Raw genomic sequence first — 27,428 nt, 5'->3', positions numbered from 1 at the left:
CCCTTTCCCTCTTCCTCCCTTCCTCTCCTTCCTTCCTTCCTTTCTTTCCCCCTCCCTCCCTTCCCCCACCTCGCCTGCTTCCAGTCCCTCCATGCCCAAAGTACGTTTCTATATAAAAACACCTTTCAGAGACACCCCCCCCTTATGACACAGCTGTCAGAGCCACTTCTGAAATACGAGTTTCATTAGTCAGAGTACCTCCACAGAAGGAAAAAATGGCAGCACGGCGGTTTTAGTTAGTATGCAGCTCGCAGACAAGCTGGCATTAGACCCATCGCGCAACATTACATCACGGAGGCCGCTGGCCCAAAGTAGAGAGACAAGCCAAAGGGTTAGTAGGCAGCAGGTAAGGAAGGATGGAATTTAGTATAGAGTGTGGGGAGAGAGAGAGAGAGAGAGAGAGAGAGAGAGAGAGAGAGAGAGAGAGAGAGAGAGAGAGAGAGAGATGGCGCTCCTAGAACAGTTGTCAACCTTTTCCTTTTGTGAACCATTAGATGTGGCATGACCGTCCATTCAGGACTGTGACCCCCCCCCCGCACAAAACCTGCCAGGACCCAAAATCAAATGGTGATGTTGATTTTGTTTTTACAATGGGCCATGTCTAGTTCTTCTAGCAAAGGCATCGGTGCAGGATACAATGAGAGGTCTTGTTAGCAGCCAACTTGCTGCAGAAGTAGGCCAGATTCCCAGAAGACATCAGGCTAGCTCTCTCCTTGAAGTTTTGGAGACGATTAAAAACAAGTGTGTCATTCCAGAGAGCCTTCTCGGGGTTTTGTTATGCCGTGTTTAACATATTTAAAGGCCAGTTTGGTCTAGTGGCTAAGGCACCAGGCTAGAAAATGGAAGACCGTGAGTTCTAGTCCTGCCTTAGTTAAGAAAGCAAGCTGGGTGATCTTGGGCCAGTCACCAGGAGACTGGGAGTTCTAGTCCTGCCCTTAGGCATGAAAGCAAGCTGAGTGCTTTTGGGCCAATCACCAGGAGACGGTGAATTCTAGTCCCGCCTTAGGCATGAAAGCCAGCTGGGTGATTTTGGGCCAATCCCCAGGAAACGGTGAGTTCTAGTCCCACCATAACCATGAAAATCCTCGTGATGCTGCAGGCCAGATGTGACTACATTTGGAAAGATTTCCAAGTCGTCCTTGTGGTTTGACAGGTAGGTCGAAGGTTGGAGGAAGTGTTTTTCATTAAAAGAAAGAAAAAGAGGATCTGTTTCATCTTCGGTGTTTATTAGGCTTTAATTCCTGCTTAATATCACACCTGACGATGAAGATCCTTCTCCGAGGTTAAACGCAGTCTCCAAATGTTTTGGTCATTTCTCCATCATAGATTGAGCTGGCTTTTTCTTAATCAAGCTTTTTGGATCTTGAGATGTCAAACTCTGTGAACTCCTGTCCCCCCCCATCTCCCTCTCCCTCTCCCTCCCTCTCTCTCTCTCTCTCTCCCTACCTCCCTATCCATCCATCCATCCATCTATATCTGTCTGTCTGTCTGTCTATCATCTACTTACCCATCCATCCATCCATCCATCCATCCATCCATCCATCCATCTATCCATGCCCTATCCTATCCTATCCTATCATCTATCTCTCCACCAACTCTACGTACCCATCCATTCACCCACACATTATCTGTGTACATATGTATATGTGTGTGTGTGTTTGTTTGTATGAAACCTTTTTATTGAAGATGTTTGAAAAGGAAGATAAAAATGAATACAAATGAATACAAAGAAAGACAAGGAGAAAGCTAAATGTTTAAGAAAGGAATATGTGTGTGTGCATGCACACACATACACACACACACACACACACACACTATACCTTGATGAAATTATTCCGGGCTTGCCAGCAACTCCCCCCAACCCCAATGTTCAGTCAAAGCTTCTTGCTGACATTTAATTGCGGGCCTGAACTGAGATTTATCGTTGCTATTACCTCCGTTATGATTATTTTTTTAATTTTCAAACCTCAACTGCTTTATGAACTTTATTCTGAATAATTTACGCGACATTTGTCAGAGAAAGTGGGTGTTGGGGCAGGAGAGGAGAACAAAGCTTTCTTTTTTTCTCCCCCTTCCCTCCCCCTCTACCCCCACCACGAACGGCACTTCTTAAGAAATAAAGAAGGAAGAGAGACACACTTAAGCTTTGTCGTTTAAAGCAATTCGCCTCCCACTGCCATTCTAGGCAGCAGGAAATTCCTACTTTGTGCATTTAAAAACTGGAGGCAAGGTCCCTTTGGATAATTGAGTTGACTAGTTAGGGCAGGGGGCTCTGAAGCTCACAAAGGACAAATGTTCTTCCTTCAGTTGGGTGAAGGACACAGAGCAGCCCCCACAGAGGTGTCCCTTGGACTCTTCGGGTCCTCAAAAGCTTCTGTTTGAAGAGCTCCGGGTAAGGAGACCTCACGACTTCCTGCGCCAGTTTGCTCCAATGGTTGACACCTTGGATAGTCAGGAAGTTCTCCCTAACATCTAACTTGAATATCCTTCCTTGCAGGTTCTAAACTTGCCCTCTGAGACAACAGGGACTATGTCCTCTCTTTCTTTTCTGTGATGAATACCTTCTAGATACCTTAAATGTCTATCTCTGCTGAGGAGGAGGAGGAGGAGGAGGAAGAAGAAGAAGAGGGAGAGGAAGAAGAAGAAGAGGAAGAAGAAGAAGAAGAAGAAGAAGAAGAAGAAGAAGAAGAAGAAGAAGAAGAAGAAGAAGAAGAAGAAGAAGAAGTAGTAGTAGTAGTAGTAGTAGTAGTAGTAGTAGTAGTAGTAGTAGTAGTAGTAGTTATCCCTTCAGTCATGTCCAGCTTACGGCAATTCTACAGCAAGCCTCTCTGCAACTTCCAGTCTTGAGTATCAACCTTTAACTATTCCTCATAGGACGGGATTTCCAAATTACGTATCCTTTTGGTAGCTCTGCTGCTTGCTTTGGTAGTTCCTTCATTTCCCTGACCAACGCAGACAAACAAGGCAACCATAAACAAACAGCCTAATCAAGGAAACGCCAAGAACGCTCCCCATCAACATGAACAGGACAAGCCACTACCCGTGTTTCCACCACATTATCCTAATCAACTCCTTGGTTAAGGGTAGACTTGAACCTGAATATTCTTGCTTCCAGTCCAATAACTTAACCAGCATTACCACCATCCCCCCGTGGTGATCCTTAGTAAAAGAACACAAGGAACCTAACATGTCTAAGACAGACAGTTAATCATCCTGAACGAAAATCCCTTTCGAAGCCTCAGCTCCAGCAAGGAAGGGGCCCAGATCAGAGACCTGGTGTCCAAATCCAGCATCATCAGTGTTTCATCCTTCACTGAAGCAAAAGAGCTCCTCAAACCACTGACTCCTAGGTCAGAACAAGCTTTTGCTAAAGGCTGCAGCCTAAAGAAGCTCAATGCTCTGCAGGGACTGGGTTAAAAGCTGTTCCTTGTTTAAGGGGCTGAAAGCAATTACTGGGTGGGTCACGTTTATTGAATAAAACCATTTAAGCCTTATGTTTACAAAGTCAGAGAAACATTAAAATCCAGTGAAAAACAATTATTTTTACAGGCTACATCTGCAAGCAATCTGGAATGGACCTTTTATTATTATTTTTCCCCTTGGATTGCCTGCCTGCCTGCCCCTCCTTAGCCTACCCCCTTTTCCTTGGTGAATTTATGCGTAAGAGACTTGGTTGGTGGTGTGGAAAACGTCCACATCACAGCGATGAATTATTTCGGAAACGCTAAAATATCTTATTTTCAAATATCACAGGCTCTCCCCAAGCCCAAATAGCTGTGATTTCCGGACTCGTCAAAGCCTCTCGGCCTTGGCAGGCCACTTCAGACCAATTGGGAAGAACTAGACAAATAGTTATTTTATTGCTAAGTCTGCCCAATAAATCAGAATGAGACCAGCAACCTTTGCTAAGACCCCCTTCTGCTTGGCTGACTGGCTGTCAAAAGGAAGGAGAGAAGAGTGCACACAAAAAAAAACAACAGACCCAGATCTTTCTGTGTATGATTTAGCACAGCACAACGTTGTTGTCGTTTTGGGGGGATCCAAAGCAAAACCTCTTCCAAAATCACATTATCTTGGCTTTCTTCAAGATAATGAGCAGGGCCGCCTGGCTCAAGTTTTATAACCGATTAAATTCAATCAAGCTTGTTATTTTTAAACTGGAATGTTTGAATAACACACTGCTGCAAAGTCATACGATTAAAAGCAACTTAAAAAAAAAATGACGTTACCAATTTAATTCCATTCCACAGCTGACCTGCCTTGACATCAGATTCATGCTACTATAGGGTTTCCTGACTATTTTTTTCCCCTTCAGAAAGACAAAACAAAAGCTTAGCGTTAAATGCCAAGAATGACTAAAGTTGACCCAATGGAGGCATTCCACATCTCAAGGATGTTGGATTTGCAAGATGTTCCAATGAAAACACAATGCACATACAGCATGTAAGGATTTTTTTTTAAACTCAAATAAAGACAAATCTTGGGTTCTGATCCGGAGATCCCATTACAAAATCTACCGCCACTGCAGAAAATTGAAAATCACCATGGATGTTTTTGCACATAGCGTATCATTCTGTCTGGTCGAAATTGAACAGAACTAGGCGTGATCTTACCTGCATCAACGGGGAGGGAAAGATTGCCCTTGTTGTGACTGTGGGGTTGATATGCAAACTATTAAACATATTGTGCGAGACTGCCACGCAACATGCGTTCTCTGACTCCCTAGAACAGGGGTCTTCAAACTTGGCCCTTTTATGACTTGTGGACTTCAGCTCCCGGAATTCCTCAGCCAGCGTGCCTGGCTGAGGAATTCTGGGAGTTGAAGTCCATAAAGTCATAAAAGGGCCAAGTTTGAAGACCCCTGCCCTAGAACAGGGGTCCTCAACCTTGGCAACTTTAAGACTTGTGGACCTCAACTCCCAGAATTCCTCAGCTAACTCTGGGAGTTGAAGTCCACAAGTCTTAAAGTTAAGAGATCTGCACGAAGCAACGCCAGAAAGGATCACCTGGATAGCTGACCTGGACATCCAGTTATGTATCCCCGTAGCAGTTTTGTATACATGGATTGTGTATAGATATTAACTTCTCATTGTACACTAAATAAATAATAATTACTCGGTATGGGATGTTCTGTAACGGAATTTACAGAGGTAATTCCAAGAACGGAAAATTCCAGTCATTGGAACCAGACAAAACATGTGTTCTCCAGGTAGGCTTGGGAAAGGACCATATGTGGAAGAGGTTCTTTCCTTTTCCAAACTAATGGCCTCCAGATGTGTTTAGATGGTGACTTGGAGGATTTCCAGACAGGCTGGCTACTACAATTCTACAACTCCGCTTTCAAGCTTATCTTGTTGAGGATAGATTGAGGAGCAATGGCACAGAGGCAACTGACTTATGGACCAATGGGTAGCGTCTTCCTTGTGTTAATTTTGGCTTTGCTGTACAGTTGAAAGAAAATGAGACCTGGGAAATTCTTTGTCCAAGGAGACTGAAGAGAGTAGAGCTTTCAAGCAGATCAGATGGCTCTTTGGCTGTTTTCCTGCAGACATTTCCTTACCCAACAAGGTAACATCATCAATGCTAGAAGGGAGTGGAGTTTATATACATGTAGGTTGACCTGGTCAGTATTAGTAGGAGTGCTGTTTCCTTTTTTCTTGATTAGGCCATTTTTTTACTTGAGTTGGTTGTCCCTTGAATGGGTATTATATTGGGCATACCCCACTCCCTTCTAACACTGATGATATTACCTAGTTTGTTAATGAAATGTCTTCAGGAAAAGAGCCATCTCTGAGAGCACCAAAGACCCCACAGTTCAGCTCTGAGCCAAAACTCCCCCCCTTTTTAGGGCCCTGTAATCTCTTAGGGTGACTGGATGGAGCTGAGTGTTTATTTATTTATTTATGAGACTTATATACCGCTTTAAGTGCAAGCACTCTCTAAGCGGTGTACACCAGTAAGCAATGTATATATATATATTTACATTGCCCCCAACAATCTGGGTCCTCATTTTACCTACCCCGGAAGGATGGAAGGCTGAGTCAACCTTGAGCCGGTGAGATTTGAACCGCTGACCTGCTGAACGCCCATGGAGTTTGCAGCACATATTTTTTTTTTCTTTGTTCTGCTACCTGGGATCGAACTCTCCATCTTCTGAGTGGGAGGCGAGCGTCTCCACCACTAGGCCACCCTGCCCCTCAGCTCTCAGCTTCAAACGTTCTCCTTGAATTCAAACATCCACCTAACTCCAGCTGAAGAGGCCAAGTTGCAAGAGCCCTGGGGGTGTTGCTCGTTTTGAACAGGAGCTGGCTGAGGCAGCATGGAAGCAAGCCCTGGGGATGATTCATAAAGCCAGCTTCACCCAGTTGAGTGATTGCAAGTGGGCGCAATAACAGCGCTTATGACATGGGGTGGGAAGCAATGCCTGAACTCATTTCAGAGATCACTGATCATACAAGTGTTGGGGGGAGAGAGAGAGAGAGAGAGAGAGAGAGAGAGAGAGAGAGAGAGAGAGAGAGAGAGAGAGAGAGAGAGACCACGAGCCCTATCAGAATGAGAAAGAAGGAGAGAGGGAAGGAGAGAAGGAGGAGGGGAGAGGAGGGAGAGGGAGGTAGGCAAAGGGAAAAGATACTAAAAGAGAGAGAAATTGAGAGGGGGAGGAAGGAGAAGGGGAGGGAGAGGGACGGAGGGAAAGAGAAACATAAGTTAAAAGAGATAAATTGAAAGAAAGAGAGAGAGATGGAGGGAAGGAGGGAGGAGTGGGAGGGAGAGGGAGGGAAAGAGAAACAGAAATTAAAAGAGAGAAACTGAGAGAAAGAGAGAGAGAGAGATGGAGGAGAAGGGGGAGAGAGAAGGAGAAAGAGAAACAGATTAAAAGAGAGAGAGAGAGAGAGAGATATGAGAGAAAGGCAGAGAGAGAGAGAGAGAGAGAGGAGAGAGAGAAAGATATGAGAAAGGCAGAGAGAGAGAAAGATATGAGAGAAAGGCAGAGAGAGGGAGAGAGAGAGAGAGAGAGAGAGAGAGAGAGAGAGAGAGAAAGAGAGCACGAGCACGAGCCCTGTCAGTGACAGAATTACAACCTCAATAAAATCTCATTGACTTTTGCTACCTGCTCTACGGCTTGCATTACATTTCTGCTAATTATGCAGTTGTTACTTCGGGCTGTAAAGAAAAGGAGGATCAATGCCAACCATGGTTTTAAAAAAAAAGAGAGTGGCCCATAAACAAAGCTGCTAGGGAACTCTATCAGTTGCGTGTTTTATGTTTATGGACTCCTTTAACACGACAGGAAAGTGGAACGGAGATAAAACAGAAGGGCCACTCTCCCGGCAAGGCCAGGTACAGCCATCTTTGGTATCAATGAAGGGAAGTTGTTTTTGTTTTTGTTTTTTTAAATCGTGGCTTTTAAATGTGTCAGCTATTATGTGTCCTAGCTGACACATAATAAATTATAAGAGTGGGTTGGTGCACCCTACAGCTATAATTTAATTTGGGCACCTAGAGAATCTGATAAGGGTTCCAGAAGGGCAGTCATAGAGAAAGAAAGACTGTAGAGAAGAGAGTCAAAGATGATTGGGGGACTGGAGGCTAAGCCATACGAAGAACAGTTGCAGGAATGTCTAGTCTAGTGAAAAGAAGGACTAAGGGGTGACATGATAGCAGCCTTCCAATATTTGAGGGGCTGCCACAAAGACGAGGGGTGTGTGTGTCAACCTGTTCTCCAAAGCACCTGAAGGCAGGACAAGAAGCAATGGGTGGAAAATGATCAAAGAGAGAACCAGCCTAGAACTACAGAGAAATCTGACAGTAAGAACAATTAATCAGTGGAACAGCTTGCTTCCAGAAGTGGGTGCTCCATCATTGGAGGTTTTGAAGAAGAGATTGGACAGCCCTTTTTTCTGAAATAATGTAGTCTCCTGCTTGAGAGCGAGTTGGGCTAGAGTCCCTTTCAACTCTGTTATTCTGTTCTGTTCAGAGGAACTACTTTATAATTTAATCCAGCACTTGGTCTACCTACGACAGTGGTTCTCAACCTGTGGGTCGGGACCCCATTTGGGGTCGAACGACCATTTCACGGGGGTCGCCAAATAACGCAGTCCGCCATTTTTTCCCCCTTTTCCTTAGCTGTGCTACTCCCTTTTCTTCTATTGGCTTTTGAAAGCCAATAGAATAGACTCTCTTGAATAGAGTCCAATTCTATTGGCTTTCCAAAGCCAATAGGAATTGTCCAGGCTGTCTCTGCCCTGCTGAGCCCGCCAAAAGTCCCATTCTGCAACGGTGCTGCACCAGTTGAGTAGTCCTCGACTTACGACCGGTTGAGTAGCCCTCAACTTACGACCGGTTAGGGGTCGCGGCATTAAAAAGGTTGAGAACCACTGACTTACGGTAATTGGGTACTGTCAACAACATCCCACAGAAGATCCTGTCCTAGCCTTGGGGTGGAGTTATCCCAAGCCTACCCCTTTGTAGGTAGATGTCTAAGTTTATTCACTGTCCCTTGGAGTTTAAGAAGCTGTTAATCTTGAGATTTCTGAAAGGAACCTTAAAACCCATTATCACATATAGGGATATTCTCACCTAAAATATTCTGCCGCTTGTAGCTAGTGTCTAGTAAGAAACCGATGTGATTGTTCAGCCTTCTCCCACCGTATTGGGGAAACTTTTTCTATAGAACTTCACAATTATAGAAATATGTCAGGCACAAAAGATCAGACCCATACATTAAGTTGCAGTTCAGAAGATGTATTGCTCAAGCCTCTACAGAAGAAGCAGCTAGTCAACTAACGGTCACCATTAAATTGGCGCTAGATAAGAGACAATAGAATTCAAGAGGGCTTGGACCATTTGTGGCAACTTAATGACTCTAAGCTGGTGACACGCTTAACACCGCCCCCAGCTCTGCCTGTTCTTCTCCTACCAATGCTGGATCGGAACCAAAAGTCTACTCTGAAGAAAACATTTTGGAAATATATCTTCTTTTTTTCAGAATGAAAGTTGCAGTGTGTTGGTGGGGAAATACATCAGTGATGTTTGGCTCCTAATATCTTTTCTTCATCTGGAAAGAGACAGTAGGATGAATAAGGGCAGCAAATTCTGTGTTCTCTTTGACATCGGATGAGAGTAGAAGATTCCCTGCAGATCAGTAAGGAAAAGGTGGACTACTATTAGTTTTTTCTTGAAATAATTGAAGAAGTGCAACTTTTCTCTTCTCTTCTGGTAGGATGGTGGCATTCCAGAATAACTGACCAGCATTAACAAGTTGTCTACGCTAGGATAGTCAGCCTAATGTTCTTCAGATGTTTGCTCTACAACTCACCAATGCTTTTGCTTCCTGCAAAGGTGACTGGGATTCGGCAGAGTTGAATCAGCATTTGGAGAACCTCAAGAAGTTTAATGCCTGTCTATCCTGACTTTGGGCTGGTCTTCCCAAAGCAATCTTTCCTAAACTTTTCAGGACATAAAGTTAATCTGGGAATTTTTCTACATACAGTCCAAGCCAACCAGATAATCCATTTTTGGAGGGCAGCAAAGACTACAAAGCTGGTGTCCCTCTGCCTCAGGAACACAAAGTCTAGGCCAATTCTGTCCCTTGAATCTCCAGACCTTCCCCGGTAGCAAATAAAACAAGACCTACAGATTGACAGGGGGTGTCCTTGGGCTGGCTTTTCAAAGGTGTTTTCTGAGAGAGAGAGAGAGAGAGAGAGAGAGAGAGAGAGAGAGAGAGAGAGAGAGAGAGAGAGAGAGAGAGAGAGAGAGAGAGAGAGAGAGACACTGAGACTGTAGAAGCACTTGCACGTAAGTCTTTAAAATTCTCTTTCTTAAGACTTAATATTTCACCCTGACAGTGGGGAAAGGAATTAGAAGTGCCAGCAGCTATCCAGATAGATGTTAAAGCTCCTTTTTTCCCCCCCTCTCCCTCCTCCAACTTTCCTCTCCTGCCACATCTCTCTGGCTTCAGAGAATATTTTCCCCTCAAATTGGTTTTAAATTAAAGGAGGTGATGAAGGCAATGTGCAGGCTCAGCTTTTTCCCAGGTGCACTTAATCTAATTTCATTAAGGAGATCAGAACCGGCGATTGCTACAGCCGAAACATTAAGTCTGTCCATTTTTTCTTCTTCTTTTTGGTATAAAAAACCATTAGCTCTGTGGAAGGACCGTTGGGTGGGCTGTTTATATTGGAGCTGAAAGCCCGTTTTGCTTCCCCAATAAAATGTCAGGAACAGTGAGCCACAAATTAAGTCAACCCGCCGCCAAAGGTTCAGGGTACAAGGATTCCAGCTGCATTTGACAGGGGCGCTGCCTCCAGAAGCTGTGGATACGACAACCCTGGAGCTGGTTAAGGAGAGACTGGACAACCATTTTGCCTGAAATGGGACAGGCAAATGAGGCTGGACTAGAAGACCTTCAGAAGTTGTGCGTACTTCATCACTGGAGGTTTTCCAGGAGAGATTGGTCAGCCATTTATCCAGAATGGCATAAGGTCTTAAGCGACTAGAAGACCTTCAAGGCTCTTTTCAACTCTGTCATTATATTATTCTGCTTCTGTTTGAAAAAGACCTCTAGATTTCCTGATGGCCAGCCTTAACTCCTTCCTAGTAATTTTAGTTACCAGCCTACTTTCTGAGGCAGGGGGATGTTCTGCCTCTTCCCATCGTATATCACTTTGGTCAACTGCTCTGTTGGGAAGAGACTGGACAGCTATTTGTCCAGGATGGCATAGGGTGTCTTGTTGAAGCAGGGAGTTGAACTAGCAGACCTTCAAGTCTCTTCCAACTCTGCTATTCTGTATTCCGCTATTCTGTCTACGAGGAAGTTGAAGAAGGTGGGATTTCAAAAACATGGACATCCATGGGGGTGAAGGATCCCTTCACAGATGAAGGATATATAGGGGTGAAGGAGGGCAAGGGATGTCATTGCGTTGACACTTTGAAGGACATCATCACATTGGCTTTATGGCCATGGTAAGAATGGTTGTAAAATCAGACCCAATCCCATGAGGACTCGACATATGGCCGAAGCGACTTGCAACAGAAATTTTGGTCCCAATTGAGGACTATCTATAGGTCTCTTCTACCTCCTTGCCACATCCCACATCTTACACGCTCAAGTACGAGCAAAAGTTGCAACCACGTTATGGAGGGGTAAGAAGTAGAATTCACTCATTCCTCTCATTTTAGGCAACTTTGATCTTTGCCTCTGATTTTTACTTATTTATTTGGGACAGGAGGCCATTGAGCTGAGCAGATGAACAAGCTGCTCGCCATTTTTTTCCCAGAGACGCTAAAGCAGGTAAAAGACAATAAGAGGAACTGTTGATGTTTTATATTACACCATTATGTTAATGTTCACTAAAGTATGCCGTGAGCGCTCTCATTACATGTGTATAAACCAATTCTCTGTGGTGTTATTCCTGTGCTAAATGCTATAACTACATAAATCTTGAATTAATGGAGACTTTATAGTTGCTAAAAAATGAAGGGTAATTGCTATCTGTTAATGCTGTTGGAGCGAGCAAAGGGAAATATATCTGTATGTAGGTATGTAGAGATTTGTGGGCTGACGGAACACAGCCACGTTTGGTGGCACATGGGCTCCGAGAAGAAAGTTCAAATCCCTTGGCTTTCATCTAACGGGGCAAATGGGGCAATAGTGAGGGGGCTGTCCTCAAATTACAGCCACAACTGAGCCCAAAGTTTCTGTTGCTAAGCGAGACATTTGTTAAGTTTGTTTTGCCCTGTTTTACGGCATTCCTCGCTATAGTTATTACTAATAATAAAAAGATCGCCCGGGGGACAAAAGAAGCGATATAAAGAAATGTTGAAAGCCTCTCTCAAGTCCCTGGATATTAACACCATCTCTTGGGACTTCTTGTGCATGATCGACTGACATGGCACACCTTGGTGTACCAGGGTTGCCAGACATATGAACACAGAAGGACAATCTTGGCACAAGAGAAGCGAGCACTCCGCAAAGCCAGAGCTGTAAATGCTGAAGTAACAGTGTCTACATTTCTTTGTTCAGTATGTGGCAGAACATTCCGTGCCAACATCGGTCTTATTAGCCACCTACGGACACATCGTTGATGGCCCATAACCCAAAAGATGTCAAGGTCTTCATCGAAATCGATGGACGAACAACATAATACTAATAAACCCTTTATTATCAAAGTATAACATGTATACAGTGAAATTGGCTGAGCCTCCCTCAACACAAACTCACGGTGACCTGAGAATTAGAATTAGAATTCCAGACTGAATAGCTGCTGTAATAAGCTGGAATAAGATCCAAGTGCTATCATTATCAAGCCGTGGCCTGACGCTTGGTGGGGTTCTAAGGCTGTGAGGTCATCCACCCAAAATATGTTGGGTTATGGAAAAACAGGGGGCCTTGCAAAGCAAAACAAAGGTTGCCTTGGTTATGTGCTACTTGAGACATCAGCACTTCCAAGCTTGCATTGGTCTTCCTTCAAAATATCAACTCTAGTCTCCAAGTGTATGTTTTTAAAGTCCCTAGGCCCTTAATATGTGCCATTCACAACTGGGGGTGGACCCAGCTGAATGAGAGTATAAGTTTACCTGCCAATAACCAGGATACAACTGTTGCTACAAATAAATACCTACATTCCTGTTGAGAAATAGACTTCCACTCAATCAAGAAGAGACTGGACAGCCACCTGTCTGAAATAGTATAGGGTCTCCTGCTTGAGCAGGGGGCTGGACTAGAAGACCACCAAGGTTCCTTCCAACTCTGTTATTCTGCTAAAAATAGAATGTTCCCATCTTAGTTTTCACAGGTCTCAAGCAAGGCAGACAAAAGCAACATTACTCAACACACAGACACACAAAAAGCCAGATTCAGCAACTTGGGTGGCTCACCCATTTCCGTGTTCTTGGACATCCCAGCCGTGCAAGTCATTCAAGGCTTTTTCCTTGAGATGACAGATTAAGGTCACCTTATTTTCTCAAGCTTTGAAACGGATGATTGGTGCTGGTTGATGCTGTTTATTTAAACTTCCTCTCCTGCTGACCTTCCTGTATATATTTGTTCTTGTTGTGCTTTTACTGAGTTATAAGACGCTCTCTGTCTATTTGCTTTAGGCCCTTCTTAGCCTAGCTTTCAATCAATGCTTTTGAGAGCAGCTTGGCCAGTTAAGTATACAACGACCCAAAGACAATATGCAAAATAAATAAAGGAATGACACAACACAGTCGACCCATTAAAAGCAGCAGTGGATCAAAGCCCATGGCTCAGTTTAAGAAAGAATAATTAAAAGGTCTTAATGATAACAGAGAAGACTTTCAGAAAAGTCCCAGAAATGGAAAAGGACCACCAGTGAAGACCCCCTTAACTGTTAAGTTTGGGGTCATGATTGGGAGAACCTTATCAGGCGTGAAACAACACCAGGTCCACACCTCAAGGTTCAATTAAACTGATCTATTGCTAAAAGCCTGTACACAGGAATCTTCTCAGAGTTAGATAAAGGGGGAACTGGCAGTCAAGAAGTGTTGAGCATAGTTCTCTTGTGATTACGTAGGGGTTCTAGGCTGATCCCTCTTTTTCACTCCACCCCTGGTTCTGCCATCTCTTCTACAGGTCTGGAGGACAATAACCAGTGGTGGGATTCAGCCTGTTCGCACCACTTCGGCAAAACCAGTAGCTAATTTTTTGTTGCCCAGGCCCAGAACGGACTTCCGGAAGCGGCATCCACACAGAGAACCGGCTGTTCACCTGTTTGAATCCCACCACTGACAATCACCCCAAAGAACTTGCATGCTATAAGCAATGAATTCAAATCCTTTTTTTTTTTTTTTTTTTTTTTACAAAATTAAAAAGACAGGCTAAATTTCTCTGAGACGCACTTAACCTGCTGAAGAACAGAAGATTGGAATTCAAAGACGCCTGGGAAATTTTACAACTTGGGAAATGGATCCCAAGCTGGCAATTCACATTTTGACCGGAAGCAAAGAGCCCAGCCAATAAAAAAAATGAATATTTATCTACATTAAATATTTGCAAGACTTTTTGCCATCAAGGCAAAAAGATTATGATATCGTATGCACCTCGTTTTTTTAAGCGAATGTCAAACCTGTTGCAAAATAAAAGACTGAAAAACGTCTGGGCAAACTAGTCTTAAGAATATAATACAAAGCCCACTAAAGCATCTGGCAAACGTAAGCTTTGTGTAAGAAGTACAGCTAATCTTTTCAAGTACAGTAAGAGCCAGGACTGCAAGGTGATCAAACTGGTCAGTCCTAGAGGAGATCAACCCTGACTGCTCTTTAGAAGGCCAGATCCTGAAGTTGAAACTCAAGTACTTTGGCTACCTAATGAGAAGGAAGGACTCACTGGAGAAGGACCTAATGCTGGGAAAGATGGAGGGCAAGAGAAGAAGGGGACGACGGAGAATGAGGTGGCTGGATGGAGTCCCTGAAGCAGCAGGCGTGAGCTTAAAGGGATTCCAAAAGATGGTAGAGAACAGGAAGTCCTGGAGGAACGTCGTCCATGGGGTTGCGATGGGTCGGACACGACTTCGCAACTAACAACAAGAGCCAGGAGTGGTGTGGATGCAGTCCTGGTGTTAAACTAATGATGGCCACAAAAATTGTTTTTGCTCATGGTTAAACAAGGATTTATGCCTCAAGTGTACAGTTGCCCCACTGGAATTTATTCCACATCAAGAGATATTATAGGTAAGTCCTTGACTTATAACCACAATGGAGCCCAAAATTCCCATTGCTAAACAAGGCAGTTGTTAATTGAGCTTTGTCTCTTTTTGACCTTACTTGCCCCATGTTGTTAAGCGAATCACTGCAGTTGTTAGCAACACAGTTGTTAAGTGAATCTGGCTTCCCCCATTGACTTGGTTTGTCAGAAGGTCGCAAAAGTTGATCACGTGACCCCGGGACATGGCGACGGTCATAAATGTGAGTTGCCAAGCAGCTGAATTTTGAACACGTGACCAGGGGGAAATGTTGCTATGGTTGTAAGTGTGAACAATGGTCGTAAGTGTGAGCAATGATCCTAAGTCTCTTTTTTTCATTGCTGATGTAATTTTGAATAGTTGTAAATGGAGGAGTGCCTGTTAACTGGAAAAGTCCGTGCAGATTGCTGGATTATTTATTTATTTATTTATTTATTTATGAGACTTACATACCGCTTTAAGTGCAAGCACTCTCTGAGTGGTGTACACCAGTAAGCAATGTATATAGCCCAGGTTCAAATCTCAGAAGAGTAAGTTTGGCTGATGAGGGTTAAAGGAACCCGAAATAGCTATACCATTCTCTCTTTATTCTTTGTTAGCAAAACCTAAAAACCTAAATATATATATATATATATATATATATATATATATATATATATATATATATATATATATATATATATATATATATATATATTTACATTGCCCCCAACAATCTGGGTCCTCATTTTACCTACCCCGGAAGGATGGAAGGCTGAGTCAACCTTGAGCCGGTGAGATTTGAACCGCTGACCTGCTGAACACAGCCAGCTAAAGTGGCCTGCAGTACTGCACTCTAACTGCTGCGCCACCTCGGCTCCTATAAAAACACACATTTATACCTGCATCCCTTTTCTCCTTCTTGCCCTCTCAAACATCTGACTCTCCTCTCCCGATGACTAAACCTCCAAAAGTCAAAAACAACAACAACAACAAAAAACGCCACTGCACGATCAATTTGTTATGCACGGAGCCAAGACACAACCTGACAGTTAACAGCATCAGCTGCAAAAACAGGTTCCTGGTTGTCCATCTGCTTACTCCATTACACAAACTGACATGTTTAAAGTCGTTATAAATAAAATATTGCTTTGCAAGTCATTACGGTAGCAAGCCTTTTTTCCAAACTAGGACGATACAGGCACCGGCGCGGCTCTGAATTCATTTCCAATCAGAGCTTATTCATCCAGGAATTGATTCTTGTTAGCAACAAGCAGGGTTTTTTTTGTGGGGGGGAGGGATAAGTGTCTGCAGGCATGCATAGGGAAGCTCAAAGCAAAAGACAAAAGCTCAAGGGGTTCAGCAATTAATATTTCTAAAAGTAGGCAGACAAAACAAAGTATCGTCGTTTCTTTTTGCTTTTTGGGGGGATGACAGAGTAGGTAAAAATTATTACTGTAAGTAAAGAGACGGGGTCTTACCTTATCGTCAATATCACTCTCGCTGTCGCACTGTAAATTATAAAAAAAGAGAGAGAGAAAGGAAAAGATTCAGTTATAACGGGTAGGAAAATAAAACCACAGACATCAAGGTATAATTCACCGCTAAATCATCTACTTTTCCTCTCTTCTAGAATGAAAGTCCTTATGTCAAACACAACTTTTTTTTTTTAAACTATCTTCATCTCTGGGATTCTCAGGCCCTTTTGCACCTCATGAGCCAAACAGAGAAAGTTTTAATTTCAGCACTGCTCAATTTCAGGCTTCAAATGATTTCACTGAACCCAAGAACCGGTGGGATCCTTTGGACCAAAAGTGGGAAGCATGCGGGCAACTCTTGAAGTTTCTTCTAACTCCGATGGCATATGTCCTGCCATGTTGAGGTTGCAAGGCATGCATACAGGAACAGAAGCCCTAAAGTAGCCAATCATAATTTAAAAAAAACAAGCAAGCACACCAACTCTCCATCCTTGAAATCCATCCCTATCCAGGTGGACAATGTGGTCCTACTCGACTGCGGATGCAAAATTTTCAACCCAATCCTAAGCGTCCCAAAATCTGTGATAGATCAGTGCTTTTTCAAACTTGGTGACTTTCAGATGGATGGATTAAGGTGTCAGTGAGGGATTCTGGGGATTGAAGTCCACCCATCTTAAAATACAAATAGGGTATTAAAAAAAAGATGCGGAGGTCCTAGAGTGTGTGCAGAGAAGAGCAACGGAGATGATAAGGAGTCTGGAGGATAAATTGCACGATGAACATTTGAGGGAGCTAGGTATGTCCATCCTAACGAACAGAAGGTTTAAGGGGGACATGGTAACTGCCTTTCAATGCTTGAGGAGCTGTCACAGAGAAGAAGGGTTTGACTTATTCTCCAAAAGCACCAGAGGGCAGACAAGAAATAATGGGTGGAACCTTGTCAAGGAGAGATTCAACCTAGAAATAAGATTTTCTGACAGTGAGAATAATTAATCAATGGAACAGCTTGCCTGATGGAGTTGTGGATGCTCCATCACTGGAGCTTTCCAAAAACAGGCTAGATCAGTGGCTCTCAACCTTTTCTTCACCACTGACCCCCTTTAGATACCTTTTGTGGCCGTGGTCCATGGCCACGGACCACCAAGACTTAACTCAAGATTTAAATCACAACGTTTCTTCAAGCTTTCATGGAACGCCAGGGATCTGCAGGCCATAGGCTGAGAACCCTCTGGAATAGACAACCATTTGACCGGGATGTTATGCTGTCTGCTGCCTGGGGGGTTTCGTCTAGAAGACCTCCAGCCTTAGGATTATATTTTCTACGTTCTAAAGCGGCCCATTTGAAAAACGCTCCACTAAGTCCTCAAGGAATAGGAGTAGACCTTGAGTAGTTTTACACCAAAGGCTCTTACTAGCTTGGCAAATGAACCGCCTGCGTTGTTTTCAGCTGTACATATGGCAGGATAATCACAGGTTGGAATGCTCGAGGATGCACAGAGCTGAGTAGCTGGGGACGGGAGAGCATTACCACATCGCCAGGTTAAAAGAAGAGAGCTATTTGGATTGCTATCTGGGCAGAAAATGACCTCTGAACAGCAGGGGGTTTCTCCATTAAACTAGGAGCCTTCCCACTGAATGCAAATGTGTTTGCTTGCTCAAAAGAGCTCAGTACACTTTGGGCAGCCCCGTTGTCAAAACACCAACAACCCTAGAGAGAAATCCTGAACTACCAAGTCTCTTTCCTCAATCTTCCCGGAGACAAATTGCACAGTCTGGTTCCCATCAAAACTGATCCAAAGGCCTATCAATTTCCTAGAGAGGCCACTTATTTCTGCATCAGTTGGACTGGTTCTGGAATCATCGGAAGATGCATTCTGACAACCAAATAACACCTATACTGTGAATTAGGCTTGCGGGGGTGTGTGTGTGGAGAAGAAGCCAGGACAGAAATAAGATTTGGAGCCAGGCTCCACAGGAGAATGGAAAGAAACTTTCATTTGCACCTAAGTACTTTCAAGCGTGTCTGTTATGCAAGGTCCACATTTCACAGAACATAGAACAGAGGTCTTCAAACTTGGCCCTTTTATGACTTGTGGACTTCAATTCCCAAAATTCCTCAGCCAGGCATGCCCGTGTCTGGCTGAGGAATTCTGGGAATTGGAGTCCACAAGTTATGAAGGGGCCAAGTCTGAAGAACCCTGGCCTAGAACTTAGAATAATAGAGTTATAAGGGCAGTGAATTCTGGGAAGGCATTTTGTAATTTCTTATTCTCAGCTTGCCCAGTCACCTGTAAATGACCACCCTTATTTAGAAAGCATTCTGGAATCCAAAAGGCTGGGGCTGAATTTTTAAACAGAGATTTTTAAAAAATGGGAGACGCAACCCTTTTCAGGTCTAGCTTTAGTTGTTTTCCTAGTGTCATCCAAGTTTTTTTAAAACACACACACACACACACACACACACTAAATAGCTGCTTTCTGATTAAAGGTGTGCAAACTCTAAAGGAATTTAACAGGTGAAGAAGGCAGAAAGGGGGGGGGAGTTCCTTTCCGTCTTTTAACCACAATGGGACAAAAGCCCTTGTCAAAATACACAGCTTAAGAAAAGTTGAAGAATGTCAAGGACAGACAGCTCTGAAAGACAAAAGCCTCAATTATCTGAATTTTCCTCCAGGCTGTTAAAGCTCCCCGGGTTTATAAGTAAACCGGTTTATAAGTAAATCTGTAAACAGCCCATTGTATTCTGCTCATAAGGGCTTGTAAAGGGATTACGGTAGAACGGTGCCAATTGCCTCTTCATTCTGCCAAAAAGGTTCCTAAAGAAGATCTTAATTGGCCTGTTTTTTTTTTACTCCCCAGTAAAAATAATGACAGGTTTAATCCCGAATTCAGCAAAGGGAAATTGAAGAAGGAAAGAAAAGAAAAGAAAAAGAAAACAGGGAGGAGAGAGGGAGGGAGGGAGGGGAAGGAAGGAAGGAAGAGGGAGGGAGGGAGGGAAGGAAAAAAGGAAAGAAGGGAGGGAGAAAGGTTAGAAGGAAGGAAGGAAAAGACAAGATAGATAGATAGATAGATAGACAGAGAAGACAGAGAGAGAGAGAGAGAGAGAGAGAGAGAGAGAGAGAGAGAGAGAGAGAGAGAGATGGATGGATGGATGGATGGATGGATAGATAGATAGATAACCTTCATTGTTATTTTTTATTGTGGGCACAATGGCACACATTAAAAATGAAATTCTGTTGCTTGCTCTCAAAAGCGTATACATACCTAACACATCTGTATAAACATGCTATACACAACAAATGTATACACCTACACCCTTACATATAAGCAACATATACATATTAAACACCATCCATCTTGAATACATAACGGAAGAAGGACGCTTTAGACCAGTGGTTCTCAACCTTTTTAATGCCGCGACCCCAACCGGTCGTAAGTCGAGGACTACTCAACTGGTGCAGCACGGTTTGCAGAATGGGGCTTTTGGCGGGCTCAGCAGGGCAGAGACAACCTGGACAATTCCTATTGGCTTTTGAAAGCCAATAGAATTAGACTCTATTCAAGAGAGTCTATTCTATTGGCTTTCAAAAGCCAATAGAATAAAAGAGAGTAGCGCAGCTAAGGAAAAGGGGAAAAAAATGGCGGACTGTGTTGTTTGGCGACCCCCGTGAAATGGTCGTTCGACCCCAAATGGGGTCCCGACCCACAGGTTGAGAACCGCTGCCTTAGAGTTAATACTGCATGGAACAAAACTGTGACTGAATCTAGATCTTCTGCTTCGGATACCACGGAGCCCCCTCTTCCCAGAAGGTAACAAGGAAAACAGGTCGTGAAGAGGGTGTGTAGTGACCCGGACAATCTTGCGGACCCTGCTCAAGCAACGCTTACATGCCACGTCCTGGATGGAAAGGAGGGAACTGCCAATAATCTTTTCTGCCGTCCTCACCACTCTCTGCGCCGCCTTCCTGTCTGAAGCAGCGGGTGAATTAAGGAGTTTGTTTATTTACTTGCATTTTATATTTCTTAACCATCTATCTCTATCAAAGAGAGGCCTGTTTGTTTGAGGGGTGTCCGTGGAAAGGCTCTCTAGGTGCAAAGGTGAGCAGGGAACCCCAAGTGACCTGCGCCTGCTTTATGAGAAACAGTAAAGCCCACCCTTCCCTATGAAGTTGGAAGAAAACCAGGCCCTGCAGAAAGACCCAAACCTGCAAAAAAAGAAAAGAAAGAAAAGAAAGAAGGAAGGAAGGAAGGAAGGAAGGAAGGAAGGAAGGAAGGAAGGAAGGAAGGAAAGAAAAAAATCGTGGAGGAGCCGTGGTCTCATTTATTTACCTACAGAACCCCACGGAGGCATCCCTCCATCTGCGCCACCTTGCCCATTATCCTTTAACTAGAGAACCCAGAGGAGGTAACGGCGGCATCCATCATTTCCTGCGCCCAGGGGAAGAGCTATTAGCGGATCAAAGCTGTACATCAAGCGATGCCCCTAAGCGGGAAATGTTTTCTGCTGAAAAGAGAAGGCGGCCCACCTACGCCAAGACCAAACACAGCCACCAAAAAAACCTCGGCCTTCACTTTAGGCCACTTTCTGGAGACCAAGATGAAGATGAGGCAAGGGTCCAGGTGCCCAGACTCAGAACAGAACAGAGGAACAGAATTGGAAAGGGACCTTAGAGAGCATCTAGTCCAGGGGTAGGCAATCCTGGTTCTTTTATGACTCATGAACTTCAACTCCCAGAATTCCTAAGCCAGCATGGCTCAGCTTAGCTCTCCCTTTCCCCTCAGCATGGCTGGCTCAGGAATTCTGGGAATTGAAGTCCATGAGTCATGAGGGGGGCAAAGTTTCCCCATGCTGGCTCAGGAATTCCGGGAGTTGAAGTCCACGAGTCATACAAGAGCCAAGGTTGCCTACCCTTGATCTAGTCCAACCACCTGCTCAAGCAGGAGAGTCTATATACCATTCCAAATGATTGTCCAGTCTCTTCTTAAAGGCCTCCACCCACAACTTCTGAAGGCAAAGCTGTTCCACTGGTTAATTGTTCTCACTGTCAGGAAATTCCTCCTTAGTTCTAGGTTGCTTCTCTCCTTGATTGTCTTCCATCCCTTGCTTCTTCTCCTGCCTTCTAGTCCTCTGGAAAATAGCTTGACAACACCTCTGCCCTCTTCTTTGTGGCAGCCCCTTAGATATTAGAATGTGTTCTTCTGCAATTTTGCGGGGTTTTCTACTCTCCTCCTTCCGCCATCTTATTACAGGCAGTTCTCAATTTAAAATGGTCCGTTGAGTGACGGTTCAAAGTTACAACGGGCCCTGAAAACAGGGACTTGCAACCGTTTGTCGCAGTTAGGACTTCTGCAGCCTCCCCACGGTCACATGCTCAAAATTCAAAGGCTGGGCAAATTGGTTCATATGTGTGTGTGTGTGTGTGCGCGCGCATGTGTGTGTGTGTGTGTAACATGATCCCCTTTTGCGACCTTCAGGCCCAACAAAATCAACGGGGGAAGCCAGAGCCACTTAACAGCCGTGATACCAACTTCACCCCTGCAGCTATTCACTCAATAAATGCGCCAAGGAAGGTCATAAAACAGGGGCAACAACGCACTTCACCAATCTCTCGGTTAACCAGAGGAGAATCTTGGGCTCCGCTATGGTCGTATGCCGAGGACTAGATGTGTCTGCAGAGGGTGGAGAAGATGGGGGAGGAAGGCAGCCAGCTTGATCATGAGCCAAACAGACAGGGGAGGGGAGAAAAAGGAGACCATGGGGACTGGGGCAGCGTCTGCGCCATCATGCCCCCTCCCAAACTGCCCAAACACCCAGGAGGCACGATTGCCAAGCTTGCTTCCTGGGAGGAAGGCCCTGATTGATGGCCGCAATTTGGCCACAGCAGCCGTCCTTTATAAGGTCCCTCCAGTCGTGTGTGTTTTTTGTTTTTCTTTTGCTCCTGCTGGCAAGGAAGGCTGAGCTGCTGCAGCTCAGGGAGAGAAAAACCCCAGCCAAGAGGTTTTATTATTTCTGGTTTGTTTTGTTTTGTTTTTTTCTGAGGGGAGGGTAGGTGGGAGAGTGAGTGAGAGAGAGAGAGAGAGAGAGAGAGAGAGAGGGAGGGAGAGGGAGGAAGGGAAAGGAGGGAGCCAATGTAATGTTGACTTGAACTCGCCCCAGGCAAGAGAGAGTCCTGGCTTCAGTAGCTCTTTGACAGGTTGATGAAATTAAACCGGGGGCCTCCCTCTAGATAGAGCAACTCCTGATGGAAGGGAGGAAGGGACAGGAGGGGTGTGTGTGTATGTGTGTGTGTGTATGGGGGGGAGAGAGCTGCAAGAAACAGATTGAGCCCCCAGGGCAGCAATTTCCTTCCTTTAGCACAGCCCCCTCCCTCCATTTTTCACTTGGCAGCATATGTCAGCACACACCCCGAGGCCTACAAAGGCAGACACCCCCCCTTCCTTCCCTGCTGCACAGCCACAACTGTTAAGCGCATGACAGAGGAGGGGTCCTCTGCGGCCATCTCTCCCCCCCCCAGGCCTGGCTTAATTCAGAGGGTCAATGATGCCTCTAAGTTTGGCCCAATGCATCAGCCCCCACCCTGCCCCTTAATTTGTTTCCCGGATGCTGCTTTACGCAGGGACCCCCATGGCTGAGGTTTTACAGGCTGATGCAAACCAGCTCTTTGCATCTTTTGGGGGCTCTTGATCTGTGTGTCGCTCGGACAGAGAAGACCCCTCCCCCTCCACATAAGCCCCCTGCCTTCTTTAGCCCATATTTAACTTTGGAGGTTTTGAATGGTTTTTATATTGAGTGTTGTTTTTTATATTTACATTGGTAGCACGAGCTACTCAGAGTCACTTAGCCAGATGAGCGGCGTATAAATTTAACACTAAGTAAAGGAATGGAAGGCGTACAGGTTCTTGAGGACTAGCTTCTTGGACAGCAGAAGGCCAACTGGCCTGAAGCCCCAATGGGGCCTGTCATTCTGGAGGTGGCCGATAGATCAGATCAGATCAGATCAGATCCTGGGTGCATTTTGCTCTTTCCTCTCCATCTTGGCCTTTTTCAAATTTTAATTTAATGTCTCTATTTATTGTTTTAATGTTTTATAGGGGTGTTTTTAACTGAGAGATTGTAAGCCAATTGTAATAAATGAGAGGAATAAATTTTCTTGAGAACCAGCACCTTGGACAGCAGATGACCATCCATCTCTCTCTCTCTCTCTCTCTCTCTCTCTCTCTCTCTCTCTCTCTCTCTGTCTCTCTCTCTCTCTCTCTCTCTCTCTCTCTCTCTATATATATATATATATATATATATATATATATATATATATATATATATATATATATTTCTCTCTGTCAATCTCTTTTTCTCTTTTTCTCAATCTTTCTCTCTCAATCTCTTTTTCTCTTTTCTTGCTTTTAATCTCTCACTCACTCACTCTCTATTTCTCTCTTTCTCTTTCTCACTTTCAATCTGTCTTTCTATTTCTCTGTCAACTTCTTTTTCTCTTTCTCTTTTTGTCACTCTCTCTCACTTTCTCTCTTTCTCTTTCTCACTTTCAATCTCTCTCTTTCAATCTGTCTTTCTATTTCTCCCTATCAACTTCTCTTTCTCTTTCTCTCTCTCTTTCTCTCTCTCTCTCTTTCTCTCCAGCTTATCACTCCTCCCCAAATCTCTGTGGGGGTCAAACAGCCTGTCTGCCTCTTTTCTTCCCATTTTCAAACACTATTTTTTAAAAAAAGTCTGTTTTCAGATCAAGGTCAATTCCTAAGGGACCAGCTGCACTTCCCCCCACGCGCACAGACACATACACACACATACACCCCTAACCACCCTGTGTGTATGTGTGTGTCTCCCAAGCACCGCTGTGTCTTCTCTTTTCCTTAATCTTCCTAAATTAATCAGCAATGCTGGAAGTCATGGCAAGCTGTAGAACATAAAAGGAAGTCCCTCTACACATTAAACCTAGGATCTATTAAAAGCAAGGGGGGGTGGAGAAGAGAGGGGGTGGGCGGGGGGGGGGATAGGCTTGTAAGGGGGAGGGAGGAAAGGGAGGCAGGGAGGGAGGCCCACTTTACCTTTTTTTGTTGTGGTTGCCCCTGTGAGATAAAAGCTAGGAAGACTTTGTTATGAATTCCCGGGCCGACATCAAAACACCTTAAATAATTCAAATAACGTGTTGAAAGGCAAGGAATCAAAAACGTTGCTCTGATCTTCCATTGCTGCAAATGCGGAATATTACCCCAGTGGGCTGGGTGGAGAAAACAACACGGTGAGCAACACAACCCTTTAGGAAAATGTCAGAACCTGTAAAAATCATAATTTCAAGCAAGGTGGTGGTGGTGGGTTTTTTTGTTTTGTTCTTTTTTGCCTCATTGGGTAAGATGCAAGCAATCGCAGGCGGGGCTGTGTCTCTGTGTGTGTGTGTTGAAATGTGTCTGTGTGTGTGTGCACGCGCATGATATAAACTTAGGCAGGCTGAAATGTAGGTTTTCTGACAAGCTGTTAACAAGACGACAGTCAAGAGATGTCTGATGCTTTTTGGGAGACGCGATGCCATTTTTCCTGCTCGGAAGAAGTTCGTGACATGACAAGCGAAAAGCAGACCTTGAAAACCTTGCCGTAATTTTCCTTTGCTTCTGTCGCAAAAGAATTCAGGCGGAAATATTAGAGGAGGTTGAAACACACAAATGCACACACATTATCTATGTGTGTAAAAAGAAAAGAGGGGAAAGGGAGGGGAGGGGAGGGAAGGACAGGAGAAGACTAGGAGAAGGACGGAGGAAGGAAGGAAGGAAGGAAGGAAGGAAGGAAGGAAGGAAGGAAGGAAGGAAGGAAGGAAGGAAGGAAGGAGGAAGGAAGGAAAGGAAAAATCATGGCTTTCCCTCAGATCAGCAGATGTGGTCTTTGGGCATAAACCCCCCAAATAAATAATAAATAATGGGATTCTCTGAATATGCAACACTGAATATCTATCCTGAGAGAAACCGAGCAGTATGCATACATATGTGAAACTCTCCCTAATTAGGTCTGATAATTATTCCTCGTACATTGAAGAGCTGGAGAAAGGACTGGGAGAGATCAAAAGGTCCAGCTCCGTTTGACATGGAGCCTCTACAGAAACTCTAGAACAGCTACAGTTTACGCAATTATGGTTTATAGAGTAAGTCATGGTTGGATAGATGGACAGACAGATACAGATTGAAAGACAGTCAAATAGATGAATGAATGATACATAGATAGACAGACAGACAGACAGATAGATATGGATGGACAAATGGATGGAAGGACAATGGATGGATGGATGGATGGATGGATAGATAGATAGATATAGATTGACAGACAAATAGAGTGATGGATGGATGATAGATAGAGACAGACAAGTACATGGATGATGGAAGGAAAGAAGGATGGAAGGTGATAGATGATAGATATAATAGACAGATAGAGACGGACAGATAAATAAGAACAAATAAATATATGTGTATTGAATTGCAAGTTGCCTAGAGTCATTGATTGAGATAGGCAGCATTAAAACTAACTAACTAACTAAACAAACAAACAAACAAACAAACACAAATCTATTCCTACTCCATGTGGAGTACATATAAATATTTCTCAGTGATCCCTGCCAATCAAACAGCTCTGTTTTGGGACTTCATCAGCATGTATTATTCAATAGAAAACATGCACTTTTGCGGGGTTTTTTTTTCCAGGGATCCCGGGAACTGACCGAGAAAAAAAAAACAGCCATAGTAAAAACAATCAAAGAAATAGGGGGAAAAAATCTTTTTGAAGTTTTTTTTTTTTTTTTGCAATTCCTTCTCATTGACTGTCCCAATCCCATCTCTTCCCCTTCCAGAAATTGTATCAGTGGGCAACATGAAGATTTATTTTATATATATTGCAATATATTTTATGTTATTTTGTGGGAATAATTTTGTGCCGAATCATCACCGTCAACATCATGACCAATATCACAAAGATATGATGATGATGATGACGTTGTTGTTGTTATTATTATTATAAAGAATAACAGAGCTGGAAGGGAGCTTGGAGGTCATCTAGTCCAACCCCCTGCTCAAGCAGGAGAGACCCTATACCATTTCAGACAAGTGACTGTCCAGTCTCTTCTTAAAAACCTTCAGTGATGGAGCACCCACAACTTCTGGAGACCAAGTCATCCCACTGATTAATTGTTCCCACTGTCAGCAAATAGTTCCAGGTTGCTTCTCTCCTTGATTAGTTTCCAACCATTGCTTCTTGTCCTGCCTTCAGGTGCTTTGGAGAAGAGGTAGACTCTTCCCTTCTTTGTGGCAGCCTCTCAAATATCATCATCATATCAAACATGATGATGATGATGATGATGTAACCCTTAGAAAAATAAGACTTTGCACTATCACAGCAGCAACATCCCTATTTCATGGGCACCGATTCTGAAAGAATAAACTCTTCCTGCAACAGAAAGATGCTTTTTCACAAAGCAACTGGACTTTCTTGTTTTTCTTTGAAGACGTTTGCTTCTCATCCAAGAAGCTTCTTCCACTGAATATTCTTCAGAGCTGAATGGATGAGAAGCAAAACTCCTTCAAAGGAAAAAAAAGAAAGTCCAGTTGCCTTGTGAAAAAACATCTTTGGGGATAGCTATGACCTGGATGATTGAGAATCTCCACAGACATCTTTCCTGCAACCTTGGCTATGATTTTTCTACCCAAGTGAGAGCGGGAGGGAAACACACGCAAATCTCTCTACCAATGGCAATTAAGATACTTTCACGTCAAATGAATTATACGATTGAAAATAAATCTTCCCGAGATGCGCAAGAGGGCTATCTGGCTCCAGTCAGAATTATGCATTATTGGCTTTATATGCTGTACTCTCGTTGATTAATACAGGTAATCAAATTATACAGCCTTCCACCGTGCTCTCCAATTCAAGGCTATCATGTTTTCAATGACAAAGTTCGCGGAGTTGTGTAAAAATGTACTTCGGGCAGCAACGGCCCTTTTACGGCCGCAGTAAAACACCGGTTTTCAATTTAGTAATAAGCAGAGAGCTCTGAGTAGAGGAGTGGTATCCACTGGAATAGGGGGATGGGTTGGGAAAGGTCATTGACATAGGATTACTGAACCCAAGAACCAAGCTAAATGACCACCACGTCCATCACTTGGAGGGTGAGGGGTTCATGGGACTTGAATGAGATGTAAATCATGGACATTATACGCGGTAGTGCCAGGCTCCAAAAACCAAGAAAGACCAGGTGAAGTTCTTTTAAGCAAGTTCCTT

General features: G+C 43.9%; 1 protein-coding gene across 8 annotated transcripts in view; it reads right to left on the bottom strand.

Annotated features, from left to right (window-relative positions):
• Positions 1 to 27,428, bottom strand: part of FBRSL1 (fibrosin like 1) — a 456,102-nt gene that overhangs the window by 148,965 nt on the left and 279,709 nt on the right. For all 8 annotated transcript variants that reach the window (XM_039332294.1, XM_039332296.1, XM_039332300.1 and 5 more), the window contains one exon: positions 16,163 to 16,192. In XM_039332294.1, coding sequence (XP_039188228.1) covers positions 16,163 to 16,192 — 30 coding nt within the window. The remainder of the gene's footprint in view (positions 1 to 16,162; positions 16,193 to 27,428) is intronic.

The sequence above is a fragment of the Crotalus tigris genome, unplaced genomic scaffold, assembly GCF_016545835.1.
Source record: "Crotalus tigris isolate CLP2741 ecotype Arizona unplaced genomic scaffold, ASM1654583v1 scf7180000024461.2689607, whole genome shotgun sequence".
Taxonomy (NCBI): domain Eukaryota; kingdom Metazoa; phylum Chordata; class Lepidosauria; order Squamata; family Viperidae; genus Crotalus; species Crotalus tigris.
The sequence above is the reverse complement of the archived record's forward strand: the minus strand, read 5'-3'. Positions and strand labels throughout refer to the sequence as shown.